Below are 24,923 nucleotides of genomic sequence, written 5' to 3'. Positions count from 1 at the left end.
ATAACCAATAGACCAACGTACGCACAAATAGCAACTAAATGTAAATCAGTGGAATGTCAAACTGAAATCTCAGTTCCTCCAAATGAATCTTTTTCTCCACAAGTCAAACACTTACTCCAAGCAAAGCAACAAGATAAACACGAGAAAACAGTAAACACACCGATCTCAGTCCCCTCAGATTTTCCAACCTTGCAACAGTGTAAGAGTAATGGCAGACCACGAAATCACGAACCTAACTCAGAATTTATGGAATTTGAGAAAACAGGAAAGATAGATGACGAAGTGTTGGAAATCCATGCTGAAGAATTAGAAGATATGGATACCGGAAAACCGGTATTCCTCAAAAGAGATAGAGTAGGGACAGAAAAACAAAAGACAACCACCCAATGAAAACAGCTCGTGGGGCTGAGCAAATATAAATAATGGATAAAATTATCCAGTGGAACTGTCGTGGATTATGTACTAATTTTGACGACATACAGTATCTGATCACCCAGTACACACCAATCTGTATCTGTCTCCAGGAAACGTACCTCAAACAACAAGATACCCTGAATATCAAGAACTACTCGATGTACAGAAGAGACCAAATAACTCAAGGTATAACACATGGAGGAGTTGTTATATTAGTAAATGACAATACCAACACAACAGGTGCATTTAAATAGCCCATTAGAAGCAGTAGCAATTCGTACAATAGCAAGGTCCCTATTAACCATATGTTCATTATACATTCCACCAGGAGAAGATGTCTCTTATGAAGACCTAGACGCATTACTACAACAACTACCACCCCCAATCTGTCTGATGGGAGATATGAATGGACATAACCCTTTGTGGGGATGCTCAGACTACAACAGGAGAGGATGCATCATTGAACAACTGCTAGATAATCATAACCTCTTACTTCTTAACAGGGGTAACCATACTTACTTCCACTTTCCAACTCGGACCACTACAGCTATAGATCTTACCATATGTACTGCTACACTTTACACAGCATTTAATTGGGAAGTTTTGGAGGATCCTCTTGGGAGTGATCATTATCCAGTAATTTCCACACTGGTCAGTGAATATCCATATCATACCAGCAGGACTCCTCGCTGGAAAATAGAAAAAGCTAATTGGGAAGCATTCAGGAGGAAAGCAGTTTTCAACACCAATATCATTGAGCAGGAAACAGTAGTTGTTGCACTAGCACATGTCACAGACACCATACAAAACGCAGGCAAGCTAACAATCCCGAAGACTTCATCACGTTTCCCAAACCATCCGAAAATATGGTGGAACGGCGATTGCACTGAAACAAGAAAACAACAGAATAGGGCATGGAACCATTTTCGCAGGTACCCCACAACAGAAAATCTGATTCAGTTCAAAAGAATGCATGCCATAGCGCGATTTACTAGGAAGCAGAGTCGAAAAGCAACATGGATCAAATTCACATCTACAATAAACAAAAGAACAAATGCACATATAGTCTGGAATAAAATAAGAAAAATGACAGGTAAATATAGAAATAGGCCATCATCAATACTGGTCTGCAATGGAATTAGTTTGACTGAACCTACTGTTATTGCAAACACATTAGGTGAGACCTTCGCAAAGGTATCAGCGAAAGATTCATACCATCCGGAATTTCTGATCCAAAAAGAAAAAGCAGAAAAGCATAAGATCAAATTTAAATCAAAAGGTAATGAACCCTACAATCAACCATTCACAATAAACGAACTGCACGAAGTTTTGTTCACAGCCAGACCAAGTGCAGTAGGCCCAGACGATATACATTACGACATGATCAAGCACCTTAACAAGACTGAATTAGAAAATTTATTGAAATTGTATAACAGAATATTCCAAGAAAATGCATTTCCAAACACATGGTGCCATGCAATAGTACTAGCTTTCCCGAAACCTGACAAAGACCTGACAAATCCGTGCAACTATCGACCAATAGCCCTCACCAGCTGTTTAGGAAAATTACTAGAAAAAATGATAAATAAGAGATTGGTTTGGTATTATGTGTCAAAGTACAAACTTCTTTCTCTAAAATCTACCAACAAGACGAAGGCATTCCACAGGGCTCAGTCTTGAGTGCCACTTTGTTTGTCATAAAGATTAATTCGATCACAAATCAACTCCCTCCTTCAGTTTCACATGCACTTTATGTTGATGACTTTAGAATTTCTAGTCAGGCACAGAACATGAGAACTATCGAGAGACAATTGCAATGCGCAATCAACAATATAAGTAAGTGGGCACTAGATAATGGTTTCAGACTGTCAACACAAAAAACAATGTGTACATTTTTGTTGCAAAAGAAATCTCCATCCTGATCCTGGACTGAAATTAGAAGGCAAGAATATACCAACGCAGCCTAAGGCAAAATTTCTCTGACTAATCTTAGATAAGAAACTCGCATTCATGGAGCATATCCAGGAGCTGCGTAAAAGCTGTACAAAACACCTGAACATACTTAAAATCCTTTCGTCAACAGCATGGGGAGCAGACAGATATTCCTTACTAAACCTATACAAAGCACTAATTAGATCAAAATTGGACTATGGAGCCCCAGTGTATGATTCAGCACGTAAAACAGCTCTGAAATGGCTGGATCCAGTTCATCACAATGCACTGCGTATAGCCACTGGCACTTATCGTACCTCTCCCATATATAGTCTCTATGCTGAAGCCAACGAACCACCTTTAACTCTTAGGCGACAGCAACTCGCATTGTATTATACATTTAAAATAAAATCTATGCATGGACCACCCTACTTGGGAGACCCTCTTTGACCCACGATGCAGAAACATATATCAGAATCGCCAACAAGCAAACCGACCCCTGGGAATTAAAATGCAAGACTTTTTGGCAGCACAGAACCTTAATATAGACAGAATAGCACAATGCCAGTTCATACTCCCCCTCCATGGGATTCGCATATCCCAATATGTGACTTCTCCTTTCAGAAATGGAATAAAAAAGCGATACCTGCAACAATCTTCCAACAGTTACATGCAGAGCACAGAATTCAATTTCCTGACTGTATTCCAATATACACAGATACTTCAAAAACAGACACTATAGTGGGAGCAGCTGTATTTCCAGATATAACTTTAACACAACAGCTACCAAAAGAGTGGAGTGTATACACAGCAGAATTATACGCAATAAAAATAGCCTGAACTCAAAGGCTATTTTTAATATATTAAAATAGCCTTTGAGTTAAGGCTTATTATCTTGTTTAATATATTAAACAAGAAGTGTAATATATACAGATTCCTTGAGTTCCTTACAAGCCATGCAAAACATAGGTACATCCAAACACCCAATCCTTTGGCACATATGGCAAATGCTAACTGACTGCGCCAGAAATGAACAGGATATTTTTTTCTGCTGGATCCCAGGACATACAGGGATTGCTGGAAACGAAGCAGCAGACAAGTCAGCAAAAGAAGCCATACTACAGATCGGAGAAGATATAACAGTGCCATATTCCGATTACAAGCCTGCGATATGGCGCATTTGCCAGTTGCAATGGCAAGAAACTTGGAATCAGCAAACTGCAAACAAATTATACCAAATAAAACCGAATATTGAAAACTGGATTTCTAGCAGTCAAAGGTCGAGAAAAGAAGAAACAGCACTCACCAGGCTAAGAATCGGGCATACCCATATCACACACTCATTTTTGTTGCGAGCAGAGGAACCACCACAGTGCCAGGCTTGTGACACCATTCAAACAGTTCAACACATAATAATAGACTGTCCTACATATGCAAATGAACGTAAACAAGCCTTTAAAGAAATTTATGGGACACATGACGCCATTACACTAACAGACCGCTTGAAAAACAAACACGACTTGACAGATGTTTTCAACTTTCTTAAAGCTATTAATTTATACCATCTCCTCTAAGGAAGTGAATATAAGCAACAGACTAACACAAGAACATATGAATCAGGTTAAAATGAACACTTGAAATCGAAAATAAACACCCCTGAAACACATCACACTGTATGAACTGGCGCATTATGACCCACGTAGTCCATGCGCCATTAAACCTCAATACAAACCAAACCAAACAGTCAAACTTGGTTATAGTGAGCACCAACAAAATTTCCTCATAACTGTTACCTCCTATAACCCCTAGCACCACCATGCCGTGACGGGACTAATTGTATGTATATCATGCTGCAATTAAAGATTCTATATCAGTGATCTATATCGACGAGGAATATTACAACTTTCTGAAAGTGATAAAGCCCAAGAAACCTATAGGGAAAAAGAAATCCAAAGAAGAAAAAATTAGTCAAGAAACACTTGTCATGATGAACCGAAGACGACAAATAAAGAGCAAGAAAAACACTGACAGGGAGAAAATTGAGTATACTGAGTTATGCAAAGCCATTAGAAAGAGACTCAGAGAGGACATAAGAAGATTTAAGACAAGAAAAGTAGAACAAGCATTAAGGGAAAACAAAGGATTTAAATCAGCAGCCATGAGCAGTAATACAGAAAGACAAATGATACTGAAACTGAAGAATAGCGATGGTGTACTTATAAACAGCATAGAAGGCATACTTCAAATAGCAGAAGACTACTATAGAGAATTATACAAGGAGCAGTGGGGAAGATGGATTGCAAAGTAGCAACACATACGACATACCCGATATTCTTCCTGATGAGGTAGAACATGCATTGAAGAAAATGAAGAATCGGAAAGCCCCGGGGGAAGATGAAGTTACTGTAGAGTTGTTAAAATTGGGAGGAAGAGACATAACACAAAAACTGGCAAGGCTCTTCACAAAGTGCATTAGAAAAAGTGTGACACCTAAGTAATGGAATAATGCAAATCATAGTTTTGCTGCATAAAAAGAGATAAATTGGAAATTATAGATTTAATTAGATTGTTATCCCACATCTACAAGTTGTTCACAAGGGTCATTACTAACAGATTAGAAAGAATACTTGATGAGAATCAACCGAAAGAGCAAGCTGGCTTAGGACAGGATTCTCAACTATGGATCACCTTCACGTAATATCACAGCTAATGGAAAAAGCAAATGAATATAAAGCACCATTATGCCTAGCATTTGTGGATTATGAAAAGGCATTTGACTCCATACAGCATAAGGCAATGTTTCGGACACTGGAAAGACAAGGCATTGATACCCCATATATTATGATTTTGAAGAAAATATATGAGAGTGTTACCTCCTTTATTAGACTAGACAAAGACAGTAGGAAATTTAAAATCGAGAAAGGAGTTCGACAAGGAGACACAATATCTCCGAAGCTGTTTACTGCTGCCCTTGAGGAAGCTTTCAGAAGATTAGACTGGTCGCAGAAAGGAGTCAATGTGAACGGAGAGTACCTAAACTATTTACGATTTTCAGATGACATTGTGGTCATAAGCCACGATCCCAAAGAATTAGAGGAAAATCTTAATCAGTTATGCACAGTTAGTAAGGATTTTGAACTAAAGATGAAAATGGCTAAAACAAAAGTAATGATGAACAAGTATGCCACGGAAAGGGAAATAATGATTGAAGCAGCAGTAATTGAAAAGGCGGAGTCATATACTTATCTGGGACAAGTTATTAGCTGTAATAATGATAAATGGCTAGTCAAGAGAAGAATAAATTTTGGATGGATAGCATTCAGGAAATATAGTCACATACTGAAGAGCAATATCCCAGTTTGTCTGAAACGTAAAATAATGAATCAATGTATACTCCCCACCATGACTTATGGAAGTGAAACTTGGGCACTCACCAAAAGAATGGAAGAGAAGCTGAGAACTACACAGCGAAGAATGGAACAAATTATACTGGGAATCAGACTGTTAGATAAGAAGAGAAACACATGGATTAGGCAGCAAACTCAAGTAAAGGACATTCTTATCGAAACTAATGAACTAAAATGGTCTTGGGCAGGATACATAGCTCGAAGACATGATGACAGATGGACTAAGAAAATAACAGAATGGTACCCAAGAGGAGCTAGAAGAAAACCTGGAAGATAAAAGCGGAGATGGATAGATGAAATTCATGAGTTTTTGGGTAGTAAATGGATGGCCAGTACTCAAAACAGAAGGAACTGGAAAGTAGCTGGAAAGGCCTTCATCCTGCAGTGGATTGAAAATGGCTGATGATGATGATATCAGTGATGAGTTAAATCTGCCTTCTATTTTTTTTAATTCTCTTTAACTTGATAAAAAGATAGATTCAAAAAACAAAAGAAATATTAGAGAGAAAATAATAATACAGTATTAGTATATACCTACATATTATTTGTATTAATATGAATGTGTTGGGTTTTTAAACTGATCCAGCAAACCGTTATGTACAAAATCGTCACGTCCAAATTGATTAGCAAATTTTTTTGCTTGGGCCTCCAAGATATGACCATCTATTGAAAATCCAGCACTTCTTTATGTAGTGAATCATTGTTTGTAACTTTGCAGTTTCAAATTATTATTATTATTTATTTATTTTTTTGTATCAGTTATGTTTTTACCAGTGCCAATATGTAAACATGTTTATCCTTTCACAATGTCATTACTGTTGAAGAGGACAAAAACTTTTTAGACGCTTCATTTTTTTGCACCACATTCTAACTCGCCAATAATTTCAATTTTTTGCAAATTGAAAGGCACTTTCTTTTGTTAGTAGACATATTTTCAAAGGAAGGGTTCTTTTCTGATTTTATTTTAAATGACAGTAAAATGATCTGCGTACAAAGTTCTTAGATATCCCGAAATGCATACAAAGTTGTTAGTTGTCCCGTTGACAAAATTCTTAGGAGTCCTGAAATAAATTCTTGGTTCAGTGAATACGAGTCAATCTGTAAACAGGGTAATGCAACAAGCAGAATGCCAATGCACTATCGTATAGCCCCTCATCCCCAAAAGGACAAGATCATAAACTGGCTGCTAATCCAATGCGATGCGGGTGGTCCTAAAAGCTGTCATCTTTTTCATTTTTGTCTATTCCAAGAATTGGGTTTTTTCGACCCCGGTCAATTAACAATGTTTGCATAGTTACTAAAATTTGTACGGTATATCCATGTAGTATGCTTGTTATAACAGTGAGTGATTGTATGGGAATACGCGAAATTAGAGTCATTGTGGCTTTTTGCTTGTTACAGCCGTGATCTTGTTATTTCCATGTTATAACTGAGTTCGACTGTACTTGGATTTTAGGAAAAATTTTGATACTGATGCACATGGAAGACTACTGTTCAAATTGGAGCAGTATGGCATTAAGGGCAAGTTGCTACCATATGTGAAAAGATCATTGAGTGGGAGAAGACAGAGTGGTAAGCATGGACACTGCTCTTCATGGACTAATGTTATTAGTGGATTCCTCCAGGGTTCAGTGTTGGGCCCATTATTGTTCTCTGTATTTGTCAATGATATTGATGAAGTTATATCAGGCTTAATGTCCAAATTTGCAGATGATACGAAGGTTGGTAGGGTGGTTAATGACAGTATGCTACTGCAACAGGATCAAGAAAAGTTGACCTGAGAGGTAGCAACTGAAATGTAACATTGACAAATGCAAGGTACTGCATATAGGTAGCAATAACTCCAGAGTAACATACCAACTGTGTGGTACAACACTCAGGGAAGTGGAGAATGAAAAAGATCTGGGAGTAAATGTTCAGTCAGATATGAAGTTTTCTGAGCAGTGTAGACAGGCTGCAAGAGTAACTCGGTCTTGTCAATGATATACAGGAATTTTGTTAGCAGGGATAAGGAGGCGATTATCCCCTTGTATAAGGCAATGGTCAGGCTACACCTTGAGTTCTACACACAGGACTGGAGGCCTCATTTTAAGAAGGATGTAGAGCTGCTGGAACCAAGTACAGAGGAGGGCAATGAGATTGGTGAGTGGAACAAAGAGTTTCTCTTACCAAGAAAGGCTTAATTTGTGTAAATTGCAGTGTCTGGAGATTAGACACCTTGGAGGTGATCTAATTGAGGTGTATAAAGCCTTGAATGGTTTGAGCAAGCTGAATGCTGATGGAATTTTTCCTCTTGCTCAGATTATGTACCTGAGGGGGCATAAATTCAAATTGAGGAAAGACACTTGTGGAATAGATGTGCAGAAATTTTACTTTAGCCAGCGGGTAGTTGATTGCTGGAACAAGCTACCATCTTTTGTTGTGGAAGTTTACAGCTTAAATAAATTGAAGGCAGAACTAGACAAACTTTTGGAGTAAATGGGTGGTTGAAATAGGAAGGTTTTTTTTTTTTTTTGCTTATGCTGTATAAGCTTCCTTTGTTGCTTGATATGCCTCTACTAATGCTAATTGTAGAAATTGTCAACTGAAATGCCAGGCAAAAGCCTACTAACACAACTCAGGGTAGTGAGTTATGATGGATATTCATCTCCAGTGTTGTAGAATGCAAGCCTAGGGTAAAGCAGTAACTAAAACTAAACTGTGAATTAATAGATGAACTCTCTGAAGAGCTACTGCCTTCTGACTGCAGTAGGAGATTTATACTGTATAAAGCTTGGGGAAAAAACAAAGAAGCACAATGTATTTAAGAAGCAAACCAAATTTTGTTATCAAATGCAGGTGAGATAAAATAATAGCATTAGCATTAGTAGAGGCATTTGATGCAAGAAAGCAAGCTTATGCAGCATCAGCCAAAAAAAAAAAAAAAACCACTTCCACTTCACCCCCCTGTTTGTTCAAAATACCTGTCCAGCTGAGCCTTAAACTTATTTAGGCTATCAACTTCCACGACAAGGGATGGAAGTCTGTTCCACCAACCACGCACTCGCTGGCTAAAGGCAAATTTCTGCACGTCTATCCTACATCTGTCTTTCCTCAATTTGAATTTATGCCCTCAGGTGATTATTCTGAGCGGGAGGAAGAATCCCATCAGCATTGAGCATGCTCAAACCATTCAATGCTTTATCCACCTCTATCAGATCACCTCGCCGGTGCCTAGTCTCCAGACACTGTAATTTGCAAAACTTAAGCCTTTCTTCGTAAGAGCATCCCTTTGTTCCATTCACTAATCTTGTTGCCCTTCTCTGTACTCGCAGCAGCTCTACATCCTTCTTGAAATGAGGCCTCCAGACCCGTATACCGTACACTAGGTGTGGCCTGACCATTGCCTTATACAAGAGAATAATCACCTCCTTATCCCTGCTAGAAAAATTCCTATATATCATTGACAATACACCATGAGCTACTCTTGCAGCCCGTCTACACTGCTCAGAGAACTTCGTATCTGCCTATTCACATAAGTGTAGTACCTACACTTATATCTACACTTATTCACATAAGTGTAGTACCACAGAGTTGATACGTTGCTCTGGGGTTGCTGTTTCCCATGTGTAGTACTTTACATTTGTCAATGTTAAACTTCATTTGCCACCTCTCAGCCCATCTGCTCAACCTTTCCAGATACTGCTGCAGCAGCATAGTGTCAGTAGTGTCCTTGACAACCCTGCCTACCTTTGTATCGTCTGCAAACTTCGACATTAAGCTTGATATACCATCATCAATATCATTTATGAATACAGTAATACCCCGAAGTTACGCGATAGGTGGGTCCGACGAAAATCGCGTAAGTCGAATTCGCGTAAGTCGGGGTACAATTTTGCATATAAATACATATAAATTTTGCTTAATTGGGACCAAGAACTAACAAAAACACTAGTTTAGAAGAAAAATATTAATAAAATTGCAGTTCTTTATACATATTAATACAAAATATGTATTAAAAAAACAAATGACTTACGTAAAAAAGTTATTTCGATGTCGATGGCTTCATAAAATCTAACAAATTCTTCTGACGACACAGCGCGTTCTTTTTTTCACGCAGAATTTCTTCGTAGCAAGCTAATAATTTTTTTATTCCTTGCTTTGTAGCTATAACGCGTTCTTCGTTGGAGTCTATGTTTTCTAAAATTTTTAAGCCCTTTACAATTGAGCCCTTTTCAATTTTCAACCTGTCAAGTTTGCAATTGTCATGTGCTTTTTGCCGTTGCTTCATTTAGGCCTGTAGCACGTGCAATATCACATGGTCTTTCATTTCGCTCAAAGCGTTTCACAATTTCATATTTTTTCTCTATCGACAGAGGTGGACTGGCCATAAGCCTTACCGGGGAAACCCCGGTGGGCCAGTGTGACTTTGGCAATAAACCATAGTATGAGGCCACTATAAATTTTCCCGGGTAAGAATTTTTGACCCAGTCCGCCTCTGTTTATCGATAATTGCTTTTCTTTTTCTCTCTGAATCTGCAGTGTCTTCACCAGGACGCTTCCTTTTCACACCTTTTAATTAAGTATTTTACTAATTTTTAGGGATAAAGCACAATTACAAAACGAGGAGGCACGCTTGATACGCATAAACAAAGCTGCGCGCATGTAGCAACTGAATAAACAACACCATAAAGGCAGAGATACGCTATTAACACCTCTCATTTCTAGGGGTTACTACCATAAAACAATAAAAATCCAGTTGCATTTCTGCTAGTGAAATCTGTTATAAACTGGTAGTAAACTCGATCTAATTGCATTTGCGATTATACTGATAGCTGGAATTGTGTTGGTTTTTACGTTATTATGGTGAAATGTGTTTCCCCTTCGCTGATATAAAAAACATAAAAGCAGCAAAGTTGAATTTTGTTTATCTTTCGCTCTCATTCTCCGCTGTCGCACCGTATATCAATAGCATATGAAAAACGACCTTGAAGATAGTGGGCGGCAGCGTTGCCAAACGAAAAAATCAAGAACCGCGTAACTCCGAGTTCGCGTAAGTCGGGGTATTACTGTACAGAAAACAATAATGGACCCAACACTGAGCCCTGAGGGACTCCACTAATAACATTAGTCCACGATGAGCAGTGTCCATTGATTACCACTCTCTGTCTTCTCCCCCTCAACCATCCCCTTATCCATAGCAGCAATTTGCCTCCAATGCCACACTGCTCCAATTTGTGCAGCAGTCTTCCATGTGCAACAGTATCAAAAGCCTTTCTAAGATCCAAGTATATAATATCAAAGTTATTCCCTGCATCCAGTTCCTTTGTGACTGCATCATAGTATCCAATCAAATTGGTCAGGCAAGACTTCCCCTTAACAAAACCATGCTGTGTCCGAGCTATAACTGAAGTCTTGTCTAAATGATTCTGCAGTGCTTCTTTAACTAGTGGCTCCATTAATTTTCCTGGAACAGAAGTTAAGCTCACAGGTCTATAATTGCTTGTGTCAGCCTTTGATCCTCCTTTGTGAATTGGGGTCACATTTGCACATCTCCAGTCTGCGGGTACCTCCCATGAGTTCAAGGAAGCTCTCATAATTATGGCTAAGGGTTTGCTTACTTCCTCTCCTGCCTCCTTTAATATAACTGGATAGATCCCATCCACCCCGGGTGCCTTTCTTGTTTTCTTCAATAGTTTTATCTTCAACAGTTTCTCCTCCACTTTACTCTCAATTATTACAAGATTCTCTAGCTTACTGCTAGAGTTGAATACACCTCTGGCTTTCCCCTCGCTAAATAACTCCTCATGTGTGAATGTCGATGCAAAATATTCATTTAGTTTGTTAGCTACCTGAGCAGGATCATCAACAGTTGACCCATCGATATCAAATGGACCAATCTGATTCATCCCCTTCCTTCTAGAGTTTACATAAGTAAAGAACTCTTTGCTGTTTTTCTTTGCATCCCTTGCCAAAGATTTCTCGTAGTCTGCCTTTGCCTACCTAACCTCCTTTGTAACTTGGTTACAAATCAACTTGTATTTATCATAGGCTTCTGTGTCATGTGTTAATTTGTGTGTATCCCATGCATGTTTCTTCTCTGCCATATGCCTCATCAGTTCATCTGACATCCATTTAGGCCTAAACCTTGAACAATATTTCTTAGTTGGTATGTAAAGCCTAGTAGCTTCCAAGATAAGTTCTTTGAATGCTTCCCATTTTGAATTTGCTGTTGGTAACATCATCAGTTGGTCCCACTGTATAGAATTTAAATACTGTCTCAGTCCATCGTAGTCGCCTTTACGAAAGCAATAACCCTTCCCTTTACCCCTAATGGTAGTTATCTCTTTGAGTAAATCCCACTTCAGCACACTGTGATCACTGCCACCTAGTGGTTCGTTTATCTGCAGATTCTTAATGCATGAAGAATCACTGCTGATAATCAAATCAAGAGTATTCCTCTCTCTAGTTGCCTCCCGAACATGCTGATGTAGAAAACAAATATCCAATAAATCCACAAAAGCCTTGCTAGAGTGTGAGTGACCAGCCCCCAAACTCCAGTCAATATCTGGGGGAATTAAAATCCCCCATTATAAGACTCTCTGATTTACTGGCCCACTCTATTTCCCTGTACAGTTTCTTATTATACTCATCAGTCATTAGGCCTATAGCACACTCCTACTCTCAATTTTGATCTCCCAATGCTTATGTCACACCAAACTGACTCGACACTGCCCTGTCCAGCGATGTCCACTGGCTTCACTTCCTTGGATTTTATGTATTTCTTAACTAATAGCATAACCCCTCCTCCCTTCCTATCCAGTCTATCCTTTTTATAGACGTACTCCCCAAATTCCAGTTCTGCATTCCTTATATCTGTGTGACACCAAGTCTCTGAAATCCCAACAATATCTGCCTTTGATGTTTTGAGCAATACCTCAAATTCATCAAATTTATTTACTAAACTCCTAGCATTGGTGTACACGCAAGTATACATGCACCTATTTCTATTCTTAGCTACCCTAACACAACCCATGTGTTTACTTGTACCGCAATGACTCCCAGCAGTATCTGAAATATCCTGAATCTTGTTTTTGAGGCTTCTGCTCATTCCAATAGAAGCAGTGCAAGAATCTCTTTCACCTCTGCCAGTGGCTACTTTTAACCTTTTAGTCTGTGAATCCCCCCAAGCTAGCAGTTTTCCGACCCACCTAACACTGCCTCGATAGCATCAGCAAATATTCTTGCACCCTTTCTATTTAAGTGTATCCCATCCCTGTAGAAGCAATCTCTCCTGTTAACAAGTACAGTCCAGGCTGAAAAATATTCTACCCCTTGAGCCTTGCACAATCTTTCCAGGGCCGAATTGATCGAAAAGGGGTAGAGGAGGGAATTACTTCCAAGGATTGTAAATGGAACAGTAACCATGAGACACAGTTTCTTTTGTAGAGATGAGATGGAGCTAACTAAGATAAAAAGTTGGAAGAAAACAAAATGGCATGCCAGTAGAGGTGTAGCAGTGTTTGAATACGTACCTGGTGAGTTTTTCAATAAGATAATAGTTGTGGATGGGATCATGTCAGTTCATTGCAGGGCATTTCTGTGCATGACAATTTGCTGTATAAGACAGTTCAGTGAATCACATTTCACTGTATGTGACAATTTGGTGGCTACAAATCATTGAATATTTTTGGAGAATTCACTGTATGGCAAAACAATTCAGAAAATGCAAACTTTTAAAATGCTGTGTTGTAAATGTGAATTTAGGGATTACGATACCATTCTTGATATTTTATATTTTTGTTGGAGCATACTATCTGCCTCATTTTTCAATGCACATTCTACTTATCTTATTTTTTGGAGATACTATTATAAAAGTTCCATGAACAGGTTAAAGATTGGAATACAAGAGAACTTCATTTGCTCTTTACTTTCACTTCTATAAGTTGCATTTTTTAGGAAATATAGGGGGGGGGTGTCCCAGAGATCAATAGTGGAGATCATTAATGCCAGCCAGGCAGTGTGCACCTTTTGAAAATCGGGTTGGAATTCATGCTATAGTTTTTACTGAAAGAAGTTAGTAGTAGGCTAGTACTGTGGATGAATCCCTATACAATCTCCAGGATGGGTTTCCCTGGAAGTGGTATAGGAATCAGAATTGGAGTCCAAGTCCCCTAAATGGAAAAGTGCTCTGGCCCAGTGAGTTGTTTTCACCAGGGCCTGTCACAGTTCTCAATGCTCCTAACTGTGGGATGGTATGATGATCTGTTCCTTTTAACATAATTTCTGCACCTACCATTTTCTTCTAGCTTCGCAACCCTCCACCAATTCATGCTCCTGGAAAAGCATAGAATTCAACTGAGTAGGTACATTAAAAAAAAAAAAAAAAATTTATAATCTTATCTGTGTTACATATGTGTCACAATCTTAAATGTTACAGTATGAACAGAGTAATGATGAAATATGCACATAATCACTTTCCCTGTGAAAAGGATCGGTATGATTCCTTCTATGCAAAATAAATGGGTGAAAAAATAATTTCTTTTTTCTAAATTTCTGTATTCCTCCTTTCTAAGTTGACAAACTTTCTTAATTTCTGACCATTGTATAATACACTGAATTGTTGTGCATACACCAAATCAAGTAGAAGTTACTTATTTTCTACCTGTAAGAATAAATGTAGCATATAGGACTCTACTAGTTACATAAGTACAAAATTTTATGAACCATATTATGGAATTGTGAGTGAGTGAGTGAGTGAGTGAGTGAGTGGAGATATCTATAACCAATTGATTTTTATTACTGCACGTTGGAATCCAAGCAATACCATAAAATATGCTATGCCTCACTTTCTGTTTGTCTCTTTTGTAAATCTCTCTGATCCTGTGGCCATCCTGGAGAAATTTATTGAGAAATTTAAAGGAAGGATGTAATTTCATTGCTTTAGTTAGACAAAACTTTGTTTACTTATGATAGCATTCCTAGTTATGGTAGGCTTATGCCATTGTTGTGCTTTCAGCCTATTCTTCCTTCATTTGGGTTTGAATGAGCTGATAAAAACTGCCTTGGTAACTATTAATAGTTGTGAATTGGTTAACCATATCACAAAGGTGGAATCTCAAACCTAGCATTGAGCTAACAAAATTTTGGAGGTGTGGGGTTGAGAATTAGCAGAACTAGAACAGAATATATGGAGTATAAGTTTAGTAAAAGAGAAAAGGGTGCAGAGGATATTTTGGGATAAAGAAAATTAATGATTATACGAGTATAATAGAACAAACAAGATGGTAAATTTGGTTACTTGGGATCAGTTGTGCAGTATGATAATGAAATTGATAAAAATTTACAATATTTGAAGACATGCAGTGAAGAAGAGACTGCTGAGAAAGATATAGTATGAAATCATGATTAAAGATATAGGAGAATGTGGTGTTTATAGGAAATGCTTGTATCTTGTATTTGCAAATGCAGTAAAGATAATTATATTATTTTCCAATCAATAATGATAAGTAAGGAAAAGGAAGTGAAAATTTCAGTGATAATTTTCAGACAAGTGCTCCACAGCTAGACTCGTAATAGTGAAATATTTAAATATTAAAATTTTCCATTAATATTTTACTAGAAGATGGCTAAGTACCTTTAGCTAGGAAAAATATTTTCCCTTCAACTGTCATTTATTATGCTATCATAAATGTCATTCAGCTTCAGCTTATTCATAGGAGAGCAGAGTACTTGTATAATACTCTTGTTATTAGGTATATAGCTGGCATATGATTTGAGGTGTGGGATTTATTTTCAAGCTACTTATTTGGGCTATGAAAAGGTAGAAACAACAGAATGCACTGGACGCCAGAAAACACTGGACTTGTATGTAGCTGGCATATGATTTGGGGCCGACCGGGCTAGCCGGGTGGGTAAAGTGCCTGCCTGGCAACCCAAAGGTTGTGGGTTCGAATTCCGCCTCGGGCTTGGATCAAAGTACTGCAAAAACCTTGGGAGGTGCACTTTGGCCACAGAAGCCGATGCGCCAACAACTACCAAAAAAAAAAAAAAAATTTGAGATGTAGGGTTCATTTTCAAGCTACTTTTTTGGGTTGTGCTGTATTCATGAAGATTTTTATGTGTTTGTTACTTTGTTTTAATACTGTTTTTCTCTTTTCTTGTAGTTGCATCTATATTTACTATTCCAGGAATACAACTCACAAAGGATCTTGGTAGGTCCTCTACATTTCCCAACTCAGGTTAGATTTTTATAGACAGTGTATTTAAAATTAAATCTCATTTAATATATAAGTTCATAGCTTCCATTTTATTTAAAATTAAATCTAATTGAATATGTAAGATGTCCCTAACAACTTTAAACATATTTTTTTAGTGTAATTATTTTAAGTTACATGATCCTTAAATATTTTCAAAATTAAAACAAGCATCATGAGGTTAAATTCAAAAGTAAATGCTGATTTAATTTAAAACAACCTCTGCTAACTTCTGCTTCCTTTGCATTTATTAATGGTACAACATCATTCAGGAATTTAATAAGCATCTGAATAATGATTACATTCACGCTATTAAAAACTTACAATCTAGAGTAAATGGGCCTATGTAATTTATAAAAGTCCGGTGTTTTCTAGCTTCGTTTTCTGTTGCAGTTTTTAGTTTAAAAAAAGTGAATGTAAATAAATTTTATTCATTTCTTGTTTTAATGTTAGCTCACTTTAATTCTATTTATTGTATTCTTACCTGCTTAAAGACAAAGGTTGTAGGTGGTTGGTCAAATGTACTTCACTCACCAAGGTTGAAGAAGCATACTGCACTTGCCCCTGTTTGATTAAACAATCACATGTAGTATGATCCTTTGTGCCGGGGGCAAGTGCAGTGTGATGCTTGATGCACAATAGCGGAAGTCCAATACTCCTTAATCTGAATTTCAGATCATTCTTGCAGAGCAGCAGTAGTAAAGTAGACCATTTATTAACCTAATGTAATCTGAATTTACAGGAATTAAAATCTACTATTCTGCTGAATTTAATTTCTAGTTTAAATCCATGCCAGAATTGCAACAGACCTGTTAAAAATGTAACCAAAGAGAGTGGGAGTTTTGCCTCCTTAGGTATGCTAGTATTCCACTTAAAAAAATTGAGTCAGATGCCAGACATGAGTTCAAGTAATGCTGTACTTCCTGTAATTTAAATGGCACCCTGTTCATTAATGGGATAACTACGAAAGCCATCTGAAAATAATTGCTCACACAAAGAGAGACTTAATGACACAAAATTCAACATTTGAAAGTGTACATACCCCAAAAACACTTCAGCAGCATCTTCAGATAATAAAATCAGTTATTGCTGAATGAATTGCAAAGAAAAATGAGAGCAGAGACGATCTTAATTGCTGCAAACAGAGGAGTTAAAGAAAAGTCAAGAGAGAATCTGTTAACATGTGATTAACAAATCCACACTTGGCACTTGCTCAGTCTGAATCTTACTAAAGCTGGTGAGAATAATTCAATGGACAATAACAGCAATCTCATACAAAACAGTGATCACTTAGGTGTTGAGACCTGCTGCAGTGGGTTTATGTATAGACATAAGGTAGGACAAGAAATGCATATAGAGAACATTTTGGTTGCAAAAACAATGAGTATCTAGACTGCTTTACCCTATCCACATGAATGTGCACTTAATTGGCACCTCACTAATTCTAGCAACAGTGCTGCTTGATATCCCATACAGTGTTGATGCTCCAACATTAGAGAACTGACATGATAAAATATGTAACACGTCACTGGTTGGAGTCATTTCTCATTTAAGTGATCTGCTATTCGTAGTCTCCTCCCATGCTTTCACATATATGTGGCTAAACCTCATATGCTTATAGTATCATAACACAAACAAATCAATTATTAAATAAATAAAACAAACAAAGATCCCCATTTTGGATTAACTTAGGTGAAACTAAAAAGAGCTGGTGGGGACAGGGCATCACACCCTCACCATGAGTAGGTGAGTCACTACTATCTTGAATATACGAATACTCTTGAATAGTTCAAAATTCAGCTTAACAAGTACAGAAATTTAAACCTGTGATGGAGGCATTACACCACAGGTCACACTGTGATCACTACAGTTCCATCAGGTCTTCTCAATGATGACTGGCACACAGGACAATCCCGGAGCACACATTTATGGGACTACCCATATTCATACCTGGTCTTGAGGTATACTGAGTGATGGCATCCAGGGCACTGCATGAACATCAGTTAACACAACCTACTGGCTGCTCTGTTCTTCACTCCTAAACTTTAGTTAACAAAATTGAAGCAGTCCAAAAAATTTTGTCCATTTCCTTATGTTCCATAGTCCTCTATTTTATCACACAGTGTACTATGAATTGCTATGTGGTTACTTTCATCTGAAGCCTCTGTGCACTAGAAGAGTTATTGCTGACACCCTTCCAGCCAAAGTAATCACTGGAACTTATGAAGCATCTGATATCCTGAGTAAAATAAACTTCAATTCTCCTTGTAGACAAATCAGGAACCTTACACTGTTTTGCCTTGACTCTGCCACCACGGACTTTATGAAGTTAAGTCACTAAACAGAATTAGCAAATCAGCCTCTCATTGACTTCTTTGACAACTCCCAATCACTGATGAACTCCATCCATGTTTGCCTCTTCTCTTAAACTGCAAAGTGACTAGCTCTCATCTAATTATTGTAGTTTATTATTATTTTTTTAAATTATTTTTCTATTTTCTAAATAATTAATTTATTATTTGTTTTACTGGTAGCTTAACTTAATGCAATCCTCTTTTGTACATATGATTTTAATTTTTAAATCTATATCAATGTTTATCTTCCTGTTGGATTTCATATTACTGTTATCAATTGTGTTCATTGTTCTGCTCTCAGATATGCTGTTAATGGTTACCTGTTGTGTATCTTGTTGTTAATAAAATAAAAAATAACTAGGACTGAATTGAAATCAGGGCTGTCAACTGCAGCATGCTCTGAGTGGAGATTTCTCCTAGCAGTTCACACATCTAGGAGGATCTCCAGCTTTTGGACAATTCTTAAAAGAATGTGCTAGCCCACAGAAGACATCACTCTTACAGTGTCTCCATTACATGGCTGATGGCCATTTAGTGATAGCACTGTGTAGGGACAAGGAGGTCCAGCATCCTATGCAGAGACCAATCCACATATACCCCTGCTGTGGTATCAGGATCTTCCTTACATAACCAGAGCACTGTACCATGAAATTATAAGTCAATTCGTCCCTCTCTTTATTCCTTGATTAACACTTGAACAATTAAGCGGAAATGATCTTCAGGAATCTCGGAATCTTTAAAATTCCTGTGTCACAACTGGTCCATAAAATGTTCACAATTCACTTCCTTACCCATGTCAAAAACTACTGCCTTAGGGCTTAATCTGGAGGGTCTATCCACCTCCATTTCTAGTTTAGTGACTTTAGGACATGTAATCTTATCAATGTCCTCTACTGTAGGAGAAATTATAAGTCATATTCCAACACTACCCATTTATCATGGATAGTTCTTGCAGAAAGAACCTTCACGTCATTCAGTACTGGATGCACAGACTTTGAGCTGTTTTTATTTGCTCGCTGGATCTGTACTAGTCTGATGTGACCTGCCCTATAACAGTCTTGGGCTTCTCACATCCTACACACTGCGATCACTGCCATCTAGTGGATCTTTTATCTGAAGATTCTTAATGCATGAAGAATCACTGCTAATAATCAAATCAAGCGTACTACTCCCTCTAGTTGCCTCTCGAACATGCTGCTGTAGAAAACAGTCATCCAATAAATCCACAAAAGCCTTGCTAGTGTGCGAGTGACCAATCCACAAGTTCCAATAAATCCATTCTGGGAAGCTAAAATTCCCCATTATAAGACAATGTGATTTACTGGCCCACTATTTCTCTGTACAGTTGTTCATTGTACTCATCAGAGTAATTAGGCCTATAATACAATCCTACTCTCAATTTTGCTTCCACAGTACTTATGTCACACCAAACTGACCCAACACCGCACTGTCCACTCATGTCAACTGGATGCACCTCCTTAAATTTTGTGTTTCTTAACTAACACATAACCCCTCCTCCCTTCCTACCCCGTCTATACTTTCTGTACACATTGTACCACCAAATTCCAATTCTGCATTCCTTATATCTGTGTGACACCATATCTCCAATATTTCTACAATATCTGCCTTTGATGTCTTGACCAGCACTTCAAATTCATCAAATTTATTTACTAAACTCCTAGCATTGGTGTACATGCAAGTATACATGCACCTATTCTTACTCTTAGTTATCCTAACACAGCTCATGTTCCACGATGACTCCCAGCACTTTTGGAAATCCCCAGCACCCTGTTTTCCATGCTGCTGCTCATTCCGATAGCAGTGCAAGAATTCATCCCTGCCTGTAGCTGCTGTTGATCTGTGAATTAGTCTGTGAATTTCCCCCCCCCCAAGCTAGCAGTTTTCTGACCCACCTGACACTGCCTCGATAGCTTCAGCAAATATTGTTGCACCCTTTCTATTTAAGTGTATCCCATCCCTGCAGAAGTAGTTTCTCCTGTTGACAAGCACAGACCATGCTTAGAAAAATTTTACCATACGAGCCTTGCACAGTTTCTCCAGGGCTGAAATGATTGACAAGGTTCTTATCATATACTCCCTCCTATCTTGTCTGGGCAGAATTGCAGACACTTTCAAATTTAACCTTAACTCACAGCTTTTTTTTTTTTTTCAACATTGACCTGTACTTGCTAAGTAAGTCTACAGATCTCCTACTCTTAATGTCATTAGTAGCAACGTGTACAACAATATCACCCTTTGTGCCCTTAAAAGATGATATCTCCTCTGCAATGTCATCAACTTTTGTCCCTAGGAGACAAACCATGGTCCTATTCCAAGAATGGTCAGAAAAGTTGAAAAGTGGCAGCTATGTTTTAATACAACAAAATGCAAGATAACCTCAGATTAATTTATACGCTTTGTGGGGTTGAATTAAAAACAGTAGAGAAAGAAATGGAAATGATGAGTACGGGCAAATACGAAGTTCTCTGAGCGGTGTAAACAGGTGGCCAACAAAGCCCATGGTGTCCTTTTGATGATTTATCACACAATATCCTATGGAGATAGAGAAGTCATATTCCTGTTGAATAAGTGAATTGTAAGACTGCATTTGGAATATTATGTTCAAGTATGAAGACCTCATTTACAAAAAAGACCTTGAGCTTCTTGACAGGGTCCAAGGATGGGCAACTTCCATGGTGAAATCAGCAAAATGGGTGACTGTATGAGGTAAGACTTCAGTTATGTGGGCAACAGAGCTTGGCAACCAGGCACTTTATAGGGGAACCTGATTGAGGTTTAGTAAAATTAATGTCTTGTTATAAAGAATTCCAGAACAACGGGCCATAAATTCAAATTACAGGGGAAAAGGTTTAGACTAGATTGTAGGAAGTTTTCTTTTAGCCAGTGAGTTGACGACTACTAAAACAAGTTGCCTCTGCAGGTAGATGAGGCTGACAGTTCGAAGAAATCTAAAGGTGAACTGGATAGTTCACCTTTAAACTATGAGGAGGAAGTGTATAACTCGTATTTTTTATCCACTTTTTTTTTTTTCAATGCAGCAAAAGTCTGTGGCTTCTTTATATGGCTATACTAATTAATACTAACTGTATACTATAGTTACACATACAGTAGGGCATCGAAAATCTCAACGTCAATAATTTGAAACGGCAGTAATCTGAACGGGCCAGCATTTATTTAATTTTATTTTATTTTTTATGCTGGTGCCATAAAATAATTACAGTATGCGCCAGTTATTGTGATCACATATGCGAATTGAATTTTGATTCTATTAAACAGAAATTCTAATAAGCTAAAATCCGAAGAATATTATCCACACGCTATAAAAATGTAGATATGGTGGTACCTGTATCTGCCTTTGATGTCTTGGTTTGCGAGCATAATTCGTTCCGGAAACGTGCTCGTAATCCAAAGCACTCGTGTATCAAAACGAATTTTCCCATAAGAAATCGTGAAAACCCAGATGATTTGTTCCAAAACTCAAAAATATTCGTATACTGTAAAAATGATTAATACAAAATACTGTACATACATACCTTTTCATATTTTTAATATTTAAATTTAATATACATAAAGCAATCGGATTTGTGGTAGGAAGACTTTCCCTGTCACTAACGGAATCACTGCTATCTGTTGACTCTTTCTTTTTTGTGCGACTTTAACATGGAACCTCTCCAATGACACTTGCCTCCTCTTGAGGATTTCACGGAAATATGACAATTGCATTGTCGTTAAACAGATTTATCGCTCGCACTATTACAAAATGAGGAGGCACGCTTGATACACATAAACAAAGCTGTGTGCATGTAGCAATTGAATAAACAACACCATAAAGGCAGAGATACACTATTAACACCTCACATTTTACTAAAGCAAATTTCTAGGGGTTACTACCATAAAACAATAAAAACAACTTCCAGTTACGTTCCTGCTAGTGGAGTCTGTTATAAACGGGACGTGCCTTTCTGCCGCTCTTGGAACAGAGAAGTTTTTTCGGATTTATTTTCTGCTTTATTAGTTTAAATTGACATATTAACTTATTTCTAGAGTAGCTTTATATTCCTATTTACGGTGCTTAAAGTTAAAATAACTTAGATAGAGATTTTGTAGGTATTACTTAGTATCGGAAAGGGTATCAAATCCACGTGTTTACCATTCATAAAGAGCCGCCATTGTTACATGAAAATTAATCAGTAAAATCTATTAATCTTGTCGAACTTCATTGGCAATTAAATTGTACTTTTAACTATACATATAACCACTTAGGTTACGGAATATAAATAATTAGTAAAAATAAATAATTAATCCATAACTTGATACGGAAGTTATATAAAGGGATTTCGTAGATAACACTCGTTACTGAAACGCGATACAGCATATCCGGAATTCGATAGCATTAGCTTTGTATAGTATAGTGCATAATATAATATTGTCAATTAATCAGTACATCTATTAATCTTGTTAAACTTCATTGTCAATTAAATTGTACTTTTAACTATATATATATATAACGACTTAGAGTACAAACGTAACAAATAATTAATACATACTTGATACGGAAGTTATATAAAGGGAACTCGTAGATAACACTCGATACTGAAAAATAAATATAGCGTTATAACTGTGTTAAGATACAAGTTTAAGGTTTTAATTTTGTTCTGACATTGTAATTTTATTGACATTTAAATCGAAATCATGACTCTGACCAGAGCAGCAAAGCAAAAGGCTCAAGCGAATGGGAGTGCTGTGACTCAGGGGAGAACTGAGGGGGGCGGTTGCCCTCTGAATCACAGAATTTTAAGATGCACTGTTTGCTTGATGTTTGCGGAGCAATCGGGTACGGGACATGATAATGCCATGGGGGATGTCTTTGTGTGTGTACGATGCAAGGAGTGCAAGGAAATTAGGCGACAACTCGGCGTTGTTATGGACCTATATGAGACCTTGAAGGACAGGGTGGATGCCCTCGAAGGAAATAAATTGAGGGGCCCATCAAGCTCTCAGCTGCCCACATCAACGCCAGAGCTTGGACTTGGTCATCTTGCAACACAGAGGCAGCCCCCAAGGCAGAATGCGCTGGTCCAACAGGAACTAGTAGTTGTTGGTGACTCAATTGTCAGGGAAACGGGGAACATGCTTTGTAAAAAGGATAGGTGGAACAGGACCAGGGTATGTCTGCCAGGGGCAAAGGTTGATGACGTTGTAGAGCAGATATCATCTTTTAAGGGCACAAAAGGTGATATAGTTGTACACGTTGGCACTAATGATATTAAGAGTAGGAGACCAGCGGAATTACTTAACAAGTACAGGTCACTGTTGAAAAAAAGCCGTGAAGTAGGGTTGAATTTGAAAGTGTCTGCAATTCTGCCCAGACACGATAGGAGGGAGTATATGATGAGAGCCTTGTCGATCAATTCGGCCCTGGAAAAGATTGTGCAAGGCTCAAGGGGTAGAATTTTTTTCAGCCTGGAATGTACTTGTTAACAGGAGAGATTGCTTCTACAGGGATGGGATACACTTAAATAGAAAGGGTGCAAGAATATTTGCTGATGCTATCGAGGCAGTGTTAGGTGGGTCGGAAAACTGCTAGCTTGGGGGGGAGACAAAGACTAATGGATTAACAGTAGCCACTGGCAGAGGTGAAAGAGATTCTTGCACTGCTTCTATTGGAATGAGCAGAAGCCTGAAAAACAAGATGCAGGATATTTCAGAGACTGCTGGAAGTCATTGCGGAACAAGTAAACACATGGGTTGTGTTAGGGTAGCTAAGAATAGAAACAGGTGCATGTATACTTGCGTGTACACCAGTGCTAGGAGTTTAGTAAATAAATTTGATGAATTTGAGGTATTACTCAAAACATCAAAGGCAGATATTGTTGGGATATCAGAGACGTGGTGTCACACAGGTATAAGGAATGCAGAACTGGAATTTGGGGAGTACAACGTCTACAGAAAGGATAGACAGGATAGGAAGGGAGGAGGGGTTATGCTATTAGTTAAAAAACACATAAAATCCAAGGAAGTGAAGCCAGTCGACATCGATGGACAGGGCAGTGTCGAGTCAGTTTGGTGTGACATAAGCATAGGTAAATCAAAATTGAGAGTAGGAGTGTGCTATAGGCCTAATGACTCTGATGAGTATAATAAGATACTGTACAGGGAAATAGAATGGGCCAGTAAATCAGAGAGTCTTATAATGGGGGATTTTAATTTCCCAGATATTGACTGGAATTTGTGGGTTGGTCACTCACACACTAGCAAGGCTTTTGTGGATTTATTGGATGATTGTTTTCTACACCAGCATGTTCGGGAGGCAACTAGAGGGAGTAATACTCTTGATCTGATTATCAGTAGTGATTCTTCATGCATTAGGAATCTGCAGATAAAGGAACCACTGGGTGACGGTGATCACGGTGTGCTGAAGTGGGATTTACTCAAGGAGGTAACTACCATCAGAGGTAAAGGGAAGGGTTTTTGCTTTCGTAAAGGCGACTATGATGGTCTGAGAGAGTATTTAAATTCTATACAGTGGGACCAACTGATGATGTTACCAACAGCAAATT

General features: G+C 38.0%; 1 protein-coding gene across 1 annotated transcript in view; it reads left to right on the top strand.

Moving 5' to 3' along the window:
• The window catches only part of LOC150078195 (cyclin-dependent kinase 17-like), a 251,117-nt gene that overhangs the window by 212,333 nt on the left and 13,861 nt on the right, over positions 1–24,923 (top strand). Inside the window, exon 15 of the mRNA XM_090385304.1 lies at positions 15,899–15,973. Coding sequence (XP_090241430.1) covers positions 15,899–15,973 — 75 coding nt within the window. The remainder of the gene's footprint in view (positions 1–15,898; positions 15,974–24,923) is intronic.

The sequence above is a fragment of the Mastigoproctus giganteus genome, chromosome 11 (assembly GCF_048544385.1).
Source record: "Mastigoproctus giganteus isolate SK-2022 chromosome 11, ASM4854438v1, whole genome shotgun sequence".
NCBI lineage: Eukaryota > Metazoa > Arthropoda > Arachnida > Uropygi > Thelyphonidae > Mastigoproctus > Mastigoproctus giganteus.
This window is presented reverse-complemented; position numbering and strand designations above follow the sequence as displayed.